Here is an 11,410-nt window from a genome sequence, read left to right on the forward strand (position 1 = left end):
CTGTACCATTAAGTAAGTTTTCTCACAGTGCTGCTGATGGGATTGTACTCAACTATTCGGTCGTGAATTATTAAGCAGTAAGCAGCAGTTTGATTTGGAAACTGTGCTAACGATTCAAACTCCAGACGTATATCCACAGGTCCAGACTTGATTGACTCGTTCTGCTTGGAACAGTCAATTATATACAGAGGTGCTGTACTTAGAAATTTTTTCTTAGCCAATAGCGGTTCAGCTTCTTTCCCATAGTAAGCACTTTGAAAATTTGTGTACATATCATACATCAAGGCATACTGATTATGCACAATGTTGAGGTTCAAATTTCCATATGGATAACTCTGAGAGTTCAAGAACAGCTTAATGTCTCTTATGCTACAGTGATCAAACTCGCTTGCATTTTGATTCGATTGATTCTTTCTTGCTGTTTGGAATCCAAGGATAACAAAACGAGGTTTCTCAAGCTGATTTGTTGTTTTGATTACCCAAATATGCTTGTTGGTAGCTGGTAGCAGTGGATACTCATACAATTCCCAAGTCCGGAAACTGATTGGGATAGCTGGATCGGAGGTTATCCCTGTTGAAATAATCCTATAGATTCCAATAAAAAATAACTGTATTGGGGTCTAATGTGCTTTTGTCGCTGCAAATCCATATACATATCTATACAATTTTTCAAAGGAAAAAAAACGGAAAGTTTAATGGAATTTATATGTCTCGAGAATTTCTATCTGGATTTTAATAGAATTTGTATGCCTAGAGAATTTCTATCTGGATTTACCAAGCTGCACTAAAGCAAGTGGGTTCTATTAGAAAATCCAATAACATAGCGTAATGATAAAAAGTGTTTTCTGTTGGAGTGTCCAGTTGTATGATAACTTTAGTTTAGTATGTTTTTATCGGTAAATTAACTTTAAGAGTATCTTACGTCTACTTATATCAATCGGACTATCCCGAGTGGATTTTTATGCCAAGTCTATCGTTATACGACTGGATATACCTAGGAGTAGTTGTGGGCCTCTATATTAAAAGCCAGTATTATATTACAATCATTTTTATGTATTTTCATCTGTAAAATGCAATCAAGACTATCTTATAACTATGTGGTATCAAATGGATAATTCAGATTGGACTTTTGTTTCAAGTCTAATGTTATGTATCTGGATATACTCAGATGTAGCTATAGACCTGTATAGGAATATCCGATATAAAAATAAGAGTATTTTAATGTTTTTATCTGTAAATAACAATTAGAACTACCTTAAAGCTTTATGAGATCGATTGGACTATCCATACTAAATTTTTATTCCAAGTTTAATGATATATATTTGTATATACCCAAGTGTAGCTGTAGGCCTTTACAGGAATATTCCATACAGTAATACATATAATTCTATATATATTTATCTGCAAATAACTATTAAAAGGACATCAGAGCTACATAAGAAATTATACTTAGGTGTAATTGTGGGCGTCTATATGAAAATCCAGTATTATATTACAATCACTTTTATGTATTTTAATCAGTAAAATACAATTAAGAATGTCTTATAACTATGTGGTATCAAATGGATTATTCAGATTGGACTTTTGTTTTAAGTCTAATGTTATGTATCGGAATATGCTCAGATGTAGCTATAGGCCTTTATAGGAATATCCGATATGAAAATAAGAGTATTTTAATGTATTTTTATCTGTAAATAACAATTAGAACTTCCTTAAAGCTTTATGAGATCGAATGGGCTATCCATACTAAATTTTTATTCCAGGTTTAATGTTATATATTTGGATATACCCAAGTGTAGCTGTGGGCCTGTACAGGAATATTCCATGCATTAATACAGATAATTTTATATATTTTTATCTGCAAATAACTATTAAAAGGATTTCAGAGCTATATAAAAAATGGATGATCCATATTAAATTTTATTTTTATTTTAATAGTGTTTATTAGGCCATTCACAAGTTTAGCTGTGGGTTTTTAATAGGAAAAAACAAACGAAAGTACAAAATAATCTTTAATTTTACTCTACACTACTTTCTTCTGCTGCATCTTCTTTTTGCGTCTCTTCTTCTGTGTTCTTCTCGTCATCGGAGCCAACAGAGTTTTCATAGCTACTGCTACTAGATTCCTTAGGCTTCGGTGGTACTTTAGGAACTACTTTATCAGTTGATAAAGACAAGATGAAATTAAATATATGTATTCTGTTTCTAAATATCGATTAATATTCAGATTCCAATAGTTCTCTATAAATGAAAAGCATTATTTTCTTACCCTTTGGCTTAGATGTTTTCGGTGGTCGGAGTAAATCTGAAATTTTTGCTCTGATGTGGTCTTCGTACGTGTCTCTCTCTGACAACAAATTCGATCCGATTAACTGTTTGTTAGTCTTTAAATAATACTCAAATATATCTGAAAAATATACGTTAGCAATGTTTATATATGCATTTCACTGAATAAAGTATAAACTGCTCTAAATTAGCTTATTAACTTACAGTCTAATACTTCTGTTACTTATCATAATGTGTTAGACATACATAATTTATGATTTTACACAATGTGTTTGTTACTTTGTATTAGTATACAGAAACATTCAAAATTAATCATTAAAGAAATTAATCTTTAATGACGGTAGTTTTTTACAATAGGAATAAGATATTTATAGATAGTGATAAAAAGTAAACAAGAATCACAATGACATAAATTATATTAATAATGTTACCTCGTATAGCTAGAGCCTTGGTAGGATCAATTGCTGGCCTTGGTTTGCTCTTCGTTTTGTTGCAACCTTTGCCTTTTACACTGTGCTCTTTTAAATATTGAGAACCAAAGACTGCCATTGCAATATTTTTGACAAACATTGAATTTGTTGCAGCATTATAAACTGCATCATCATAGCTTTGTTTTGGTAGCCATACGTTTTGACCTAAGTGGATCTAAAACATCATTTAAAGAAACTATAAAACTAGCTATATATAAGATGACTTCAGTTTGAAACAATTTTAATTACCATATTGGTGTCAATGCGCACATATCCAACCGCTGGAGGACGATTGATATCTTCAATGGTGAGATTTGGATTGTTTGATGGAGCTTGTTGTACATCTAAAAATTTTTAAATTAATAGTTGTTTCTTAAATTATGTTTGTTAAATTACTTCAATAAAAGATTGGATAAATACAATAAAAAATAATTATTACTTACGTTTCACTTGGTTCCAATTTTCTAAGTTTGCCGTTAGATTTTCAATAATAAAAGACTCTAGTCCGGTATGATGCTTTTTCAGCCAATCGACGTCGTCACTTATTTTATTGAGAATCTTTAGAATTGCATCATAATTCTAGAATAATTATGTTACTGTATCGATTCATGTCGTCAATTAAAATTTAAAATTGATCTTCAACTTACCAACTCTTTCTCTTTTGTCTTGCGGGATTTCTTCCCTGTTTTAGAAGTTGACCTATCAGTTTTCACTTGAGAATTATTTTTATCTAAGGGAGATGATGGGATGAGGGTAAGTTGAGCTTCTGATTCAGTAGTAGATATATGATGATTGGCGTTTGAGGTTACTGTTGCAGGAGTTACCACCTAAAATTTATTTTATATTAATTAAGTTATTCTATACATATTCTGAAAGTTATAAAAAATGATACTTTTGCTATGTCTTCATAATTTTTTTTTCTTTTTACGAGTTCAAAAATTGAAGAAGTTATATTCTTAGCAGATCTGTAAAAGTTTCATTTTCAATAACTTTGAGATATATGTAAATATCTATATTTTTATACATACTGCCTGGTTCATTTCTGATTTATTATTATCATCACTGACCTTACGCTGCAATTAAATTATTAAAAATATTAAATCTCTGTCATACATAACAATGGTATTGTTTTAAAGTTAATGTATTATTAAGCTCAAAATTCAATAAAAAATATTGAAAAAATGACGATATTCAACTAATAACTTGTAAATTCAATGATATTTGCTGTCAAAAATAAAACTTGTTTATTAATGTTGACTCGACTTACTTTTTTACTTTTTTTTGATGATTTGCCTTTGCCAATAAGTGATCGTTTCAAATTTGAACTTGTTCGAAAGGGTTCAGCATCGTTCTTGGAAACTTTAGATGATTCGGTGCCGTCGACGTCGAGATTTCCGTCACTCGACCCCTCGTCAAGAAGCTTCAGCTGTTTTTTAAATTTTTCGCCTAAAGTCGAATTCTTTATAACTTTCCTTACCTAAAATAAAGAAATATCGTATAACTGTAATTTAAACGTATATGAGGGAAATAATGAATCCATTTGTATTACACAGCATTCCAAACTGAAAAAATCGATTAGAAAAGATTTTAAAACTTCAATTTTTTTTAATCACTGTGAATCTTGAATTAAGACTAAGAAGAGTTCAAAGTAATCTATTTTGTTGAAAGAATAAGCAGAACTTTGTGGCCAATGTATTTATATGATAAAATGGATTTTTATGGTTAAATTTGGTATCGTTAGAAAAGTCTTGACCTGGAGTTGTGCTTTTTCATGAATTCGTATCATTCTCACCAATAGTCAATTTATGATAAGTATTTAGGCTGCATTTAAAAATGCTCTATCTCTAGATACATAATTAAGAAATTGACCTTGTATCTCGTGAACTATTGACATTTTTAAAGATATAAGCTCATCCTGATGTTACACTCATTAAGACCTTTCATTTGAGTACCCACATCAATTTTTCATATATTTATATATATATATATATATATATATATATATATATATATATATATATATATATATATATATATGTATACATGAAAGATTTATTAAAATGCATATGGGTACTCAAATGAAAGCTCTTCATGACTGTAACATCGGTATGAGCTTATATCTTTAAAAACGCCAATAGTTAAAAAAGTAAAGTGCAATTTGACAAAAGTCATTATTTAATAAAACAAAATTTTATCTATTTATAGTTAACAAATCACGGCAATCACATAGTGACTGCAAGGTTGCTAGTTTTTATTATTTTCATCATTGTAACTATCCAAAATAACTAAAAATCAACAAATCATTGAAGTGTGAAAAATATTTTTAAATTGAATTGAATTAATGCAATAATTGGATACCAAGTAGTTTCAGACCATGAATGACGAAATTTCGTTTATAAATGTATTTTTACTCTTCTTTAATTGATTTCAATTAACATATTTTCAAAATGCCTATAAGTATGATATTTATTATATTATAAATTAAAAATTGAAAACTTCAAACCTGATCATTCGTTTTGATTTCATTGTTTTGATAGCCATCATTCTCTACAGAATTTCCAGATGTTGACAGAATAGCTTCAGCGGGTTTAGAGTGAATTAATGGTTCATTTATTTCAGAGATATTTATAGCAGAAGAATCGTTTTCTTTATCCACTTCTACCGCTTCTTGTTGATCCATTTTCTGTTGTAAAAATAATTAAACACCATAGTATTTTTAATAATGAGACCGATTCATTATTCCAAAGAGTTATAAATTTTATAATGTTCAGCATTTGTAGAATTGAATATATTAATTTGCCTTCTATTCGAATAAGAGTATTATATAGGTCAGAAAATCTGCATGCGAGTCACTAGAAAAAACCTAATATATAATTAAATTTAATTTCAATAGCTGTTTAAAAAAGAATACATTTCAAGCATGCCAAAAAATTTTTATCGAAAACGATTCGAGAAAGGATTGGAATAAAGGAATATTGTTGAAATTTTTAAATCTTAAAAATTTTTTGCTTAGTGCTTTATATTCATAATATTTTTAAAAAAAGCAAAGTATTATACATTTTTAGTTTTAAGTAATAATAAGATTATTCATTTTTATTCATAGTAATAATTGCTATTATTACAATTGTAAATTGAAAATATTAATATAAAATGTTTCTCGAATAATGTTACAGATTTCAATCATGCAAGTAAATTAGAATTTTACAATATTTGAAACACTTAGACCAAATAAAATATCCGCATGAGAAAACATAAGCCATTAGTCAAGTAATTAATATTTTAAAGTCTTAATGTAAAATATTTCTTACATTTAAAATTGTTTTATCATCTTGTTAATTTCCTAAGTGTCTTGGTAGCAAAGAAACATAACTCTTTACTCCAGTGGTGTAAAATGATAGTTTTACTTCAAAACACTCAGCATTAACAAAAATCTCATCTCCTCGGATATTGTCTACTTCGAATATATGATTTAAGCGTGATGTAAAAAATTCAGGTGTACTCGTTATAAGTTCATGTCCATATAAATAACAGATGTTATTTGCAACAACAAAGTCATGTATTTGCATTTTTTTCTTAGTTTTCAATAAAATAGTAGTATTATCAGTTTTTTTTGGTCTAGTATACTTAACACTATGAATAACTGTTTTTCTAAAGAAACATCTGCTGTAAACTTTAACATCATGTGTAATTTCAATATTCGATTGGCGAAGCAGTTAAAGAATTCTCCCATTTGGTTCATCCGCTTTACTAGTAAGCATTGCATCATTACTTGTAAGTAAATATTTAGTTAAATATTGAGGAAGAAATAAATTTTTACAGTAACTTCGACAGACGGTTGATTCTGTAGCATTGTCGATGTTATTCCGAATGTAATTTGTTTTTAAAGTTGCCATAACAATTTGCTGGGAACACCATGAGCAGCATTTATTTTAAGCTTATAATTGAATATTTCGTTTTCAAAAATAAATGTATTGCTAGAAGAGAGAGGACCACTTTGTCTTACCGATTCACCGACATGAACTAAGGAATGTAAATTGAACGTCATTACTTGTTTTCCATAAAATAATTGACATTCGCCAACAAATTGCAATAAATCTAATTCACATTGAACGATATCTCTCGCACTTATATTCCCAGATAAAAGTTTATAAATGCTAGACACAAATAGACAATATGAATCAAAGCACTCTTTTTTTAAAATTCCATCCAAACAAGGCAAACTGTCAAACAACAACCATGACTCCCATTCTGATGCTTTCCATTTTGCCATAGTTTTAATAGATCTCGTCAGCCTATGGATTTCATGTGGTCTTTTTATACTAAGATACCGTTTATCAATTTCTTCACGATTCTTGGACGTTAAGTAATACGGGGTTTTTGGTGTAGTCCATATAGACCATAATTGCCGAGAAACACCTAGCAAAACACCATGCATGTAATCTACAGGTAAACTCCATACACAGTCCAGATGTTTTAATCGTAATAGTTCTGTGCGTCCTTTTACACCATTGATGTGACGACTTAATTTTTCACCATTTTCAATATCAAGAACATGATCATTATGTGTCCTTAAAGCAGGGTCATTTTCAACTATTGGATAACGCATAGCAGAGTTATAATATTCATCATGTGCGTAGCACCAACTACAACCATAATAGCCATTAAACTGATATCGATTTTGTATGACAGGCCTAGCAACTGAATCCACACATACAAGAAGACAGTGAAATTTAAAATTTTTCTGTTCATTTGAATTATGTATAGTAATGTTTAATCCATTTTTCATAAGTTTTTCAGCATCATCAATGAACTTTGAAAGATAAATTTTCATTAATTCCGGACTAGGTTCTGATGAGGTTAAAAACATACCAGCAAGAATTATATTTTGTTTGCGAATTCGCGGTGAAAGTTCATTTAAATGTAATTGTATTGGCCAAAAACTACGATTGGAGCTTTTAAATGCTGGTGCACCGTCAGTATTAAGATTGTATGTTAATGTTTGTGGTGAAGAACCTTGAATGTTTTTATATAGTTTAGAATCATAGATGTCATTAATTACACCATTATTTTGACTTTCACTAATTTTAGTCAATGTTTGCAATAAATCTTTTTGAACATCCTCTTCATGCAAAAGAATCTTCAGTTGGTACTCAAAATCGATGAGTATAAATTGGTTGGGGCTTTCTAGTGTTAAGTTGTACTGGGTTTCACAGTCTGTACATTTTATAGATTTTGTTTTCATTCTTTTGCAGTTATGAGAAGTTAATATAATATTACAATTCGTACAATAAAAATGTGTATTAATTTTAGATTTTGGGGATTATATGCTTTATCTCGTGCATGTTGCGAAGGGTTCCATGATGAGAATTCCGGGCCAGCTAAAAGCTTTACAAGCTCGATTAAATCATTTTCATCTTTTTTAGTTAATCTTTTTTTATGGAGTAAACAGTAATCATTAATAAAACATCTGCAATAGTTAATTGTGCTCTAGGAAACATCATGAGGCTACCTTGCATATGGTCGGTGTTAAATAAATTTGATTCATCACAAGACGCACAATTATTATTAGAGGAACAATTAACATCATTTTCTTTTGTACTATCAGAATCGCTATCCGACGAAAAATCAGTTTCTTCAGATGAAAAATCATCACAGTTTATATGAAAAGAAGAACCATCGTTGTCTGAAAAGCTTTCTGAGCTCATATTATGTACATTATTCAAATTGTTTACGTCCAGAAATTCAGTATGTTCATTATCAAAAAGATTTGAATTTGTATGATTATTGCTGCTTAAGAGTGACTCATTATTACTCACGAGACACTCTAAATTACTTAAATTTTCTGAAACATCTTCAATATTATTCTCATTTTTTGTCACAGAAACAGAGTGATCAGAAGACTGCTGCTGCAAGAAGTTCCACCTCTGTTTTGTTCTTATGCAAACGCGTTTCGGGTAGTGAGATTGTTGTAGGTACTGTTTGTTTACTCTTTTTTGGGATTCAGCACCATTAGATTTCTATGACAAAATATAATTATAAATGTTAATCTAATAGAATTGGAAGTAATTACGCGGGAAATTGAACACATTGAAGTGATCTTTAAAGTAATATGAAAAATTTGTGGTACGCAAATTGGATATTGATAGAGTAACAAGATATTTGAAAGTCGATGAATGCAATGGTTAAACTCAAAATAAAACCTTTAGTCGATAACGTCTGTAGTTACCATACAAAAATACATTTCTAGGTGTAATATTTATACTAATTTTGTAATTGACTCTTAAAAAAAAATACAGATTTAAAGAGATTTAATCAGATCTGCTCAGATCTTCAAATTATTTAAATCCAATAGAATATATGATGTAAATTATAAATGAGTATATCCAGATTTGCTCAGATATGACATTGTAGATACGTGAAAGAACGTCGATCCAAAAAAATTAATTAAATCTGAGTAGAATCAGAAATTTCTTCTTTAATTATGTATTGCGAATTTTAATCTAATATATGAAATTCTCGTTCTTTATATAAATGTAACAATTTTTTTTTATGCGTCAATTAATTCTTGATAGTTTATTTTTTGACCGAGGAAAAAATGTAAGGCGTTATTGATCAGTTCAAATATAAAACCTTCAGATTATCATTGGAGGTCTTTATCGTTTTTGTTTTGACTTCGTAAAGTATATCTTCATTATATTATCGTTTAATAAATAAATAAATCACAGTATTTTTTAGATAATCGATTGTCCACAAAAGAGAAGTTGAGTTCAGGACGAAAATGAGTATGTTTATTTGTTCGGGTATAAGTATTAGACAATTGCACAAGAGTTGCACAATATACGATTTTTTTATTACTAATGCCGGAATAATCAAATCAAGAATAATGTAATAAATTACATAAGTATGAATATGATGTCCAGAGACGCACTCTTGTAATAAAAATAATAGAATTTTTTCTAGAAATTATAATTTATTTCTAGTAAAAAAATATATAAAAATGCTTAACGGAGCATATCTCGTTGAATAAATGGTGAAAATTTCAAAGTAAAAAAATTCTAGCCGATTTTAAAGTATTCGATAAAGCATGAAGTGGCTTATAAATAGAATTTAATTTCAATCAAACAATATATCTTACGAAGCTGGTATAAAAGTTTAGTACTCTTATATTTTACACTATGAAATTAGATGCATTATCACAGAGTATATAAGGTAATTCATAATTTTATCAAATACTGTCATCAATAAAATATTCATTTGTTATTTAAAAATTCTTCACTTGTATGTTTTTTATTTCAAAATTTATAATTTAAAAAAATAGAATAAATCTCACCATTAATTCATTTTCTTTTAAGGCTAATTTTTCTTGAAGCACAGATTGGATAGAATTATCGCCACTTTCTGTTTTTTTTTTTACGGTTATTTTTTATCATATCCACATCGCTCTCTTCAGTGCCAGAAACTAGTTTCGAAACCGGAGGAAATTTGGTACGCTGACTATCTATAGTCTGTTGAAGTTTTTCTTCAGTTTCTGAAAAACAAGACAAGGACAAAAACTGATTAAAAACTATTCCTTATTTAGAATTTTCTTAAAAGAAACAAAAAATAACTTCAATAGATATCTGATAATTTACATTATCGTCATTTCGGATTATTATAATAAAATTATCAAAGTACAGCAGTAGACATTTTTTTTTAATTTACCATCAATTTTTTGCAACTTAAAAAGTTTTTTCGTTTAAATAATATGAATAGCATTTCCGTTTAATTAAATGATCAAATATATAAAACTTTTAAGAAGTCAATACAAATTAAAGAATACTTTGCAGCTGTGGATTACATAATGTAACTAAAAGTCTGTTGGTCTATTTTGAAGGCCTTTTTTCAGTGAAAAATTATTAAAACTACTTGAATATAACCCGAAAATTTAAATATAGTTACGGGAAATGAAATTTATAATAATAAAAGAAAAAAAAATTTTGAATATTTTAAAAATTAAAAAAATTGTTTCCGCGGAGAACCCACGACCGAGTCGATCTGCAGTTTTGAAATAGGTAATGCTTTGCTAAGAAAACTTTTTACAAATGTTAAAATATGCATTTTTCATTAGTTTCCACTTCTCATTCTGGAAAATGCGTTAAAAACCAATAATTTTTGTTAACAAAGCTTGAATTTTAAGAGCTTTAAAAAAGTAATGCGCAAGGAACGACAAAAAGGTTCTTTTCTTTTTTTTTTTTAATTTAATATCTTTTAAAAAGGTAATAAAAATATTTCGAAATTTGTCATGAAGGGTTTTTGATAAGTACTAAAATTTTAAGGGTATTTATCAAAAAAAAAAAAGTTATTTTACAAATAAAATTTTTCGAACAGTCTTATTTCTCGTCACATGCTTCTAATTAAAACAATACTTTATAGATAAATAGATTAAAAAATATTTTATTTGATTCTAGAGCCTAGGCTCCCTCAGAACCATAATAAAAATACAATGTAATAAGTTTATTAAAAAATGACTCACCTTCGGCGTAAATAACCACAGCTTTTTTAACTGTATCATCATCACAAGTGACCTTGTACTTTTTATTTTTTTCAAACGGAATTTTAAATTTGGCTATCTGACTTGTTTTGACAATACATAAGCCATTGTCCGGTAGACAAAA

General features: G+C 28.7%; 1 protein-coding gene across 6 annotated transcripts; it reads right to left on the reverse strand.

Annotated features, from left to right (window-relative positions):
• Positions 1-1,930: 1,930 nt before the first annotated feature.
• LOC141536651 (uncharacterized) lies at positions 1,931-11,409 on the reverse strand. 6 transcript variants are annotated; one of them, XM_074257316.1, is made up of 11 exons: positions 11,269-11,409; positions 10,087-10,284; positions 5,260-5,439; positions 4,024-4,233; positions 3,785-3,829; positions 3,404-3,583; positions 3,200-3,335; positions 3,006-3,100; positions 2,718-2,931; positions 2,270-2,407; positions 1,931-2,152 (listed from the first exon to the last, which is right to left on the reverse strand). In XM_074257316.1, exons 2-11 carry the CDS (start codon positions 10,087-10,089, stop codon positions 2,019-2,021), a joined length of 1,335 nt encoding a protein of 444 aa, XP_074113417.1. In that variant the 5' UTR covers positions 10,090-10,284; positions 11,269-11,409; the 3' UTR covers positions 1,931-2,018. The 6 variants fall into 6 exon arrangements, 5 of the variants coding, with proteins under 5 accessions (XP_074113417.1, XP_074113416.1, XP_074113419.1 ...); XM_074257315.1 differs by having other exon boundaries at positions 1,931-2,155; XM_074257319.1 differs by having other exon boundaries at positions 2,038-2,205.
• Position 11,410: the final 1 nt, after the last annotated feature.

Source organism: Cotesia typhae, unplaced genomic scaffold (assembly GCF_013202065.1).
Source record: "Cotesia typhae breed Kobodo isofemale line unplaced genomic scaffold, CoteBio_Ctyphae scaffold_152, whole genome shotgun sequence".
In the NCBI taxonomy this organism is placed as follows: domain Eukaryota; kingdom Metazoa; phylum Arthropoda; class Insecta; order Hymenoptera; family Braconidae; genus Cotesia; species Cotesia typhae.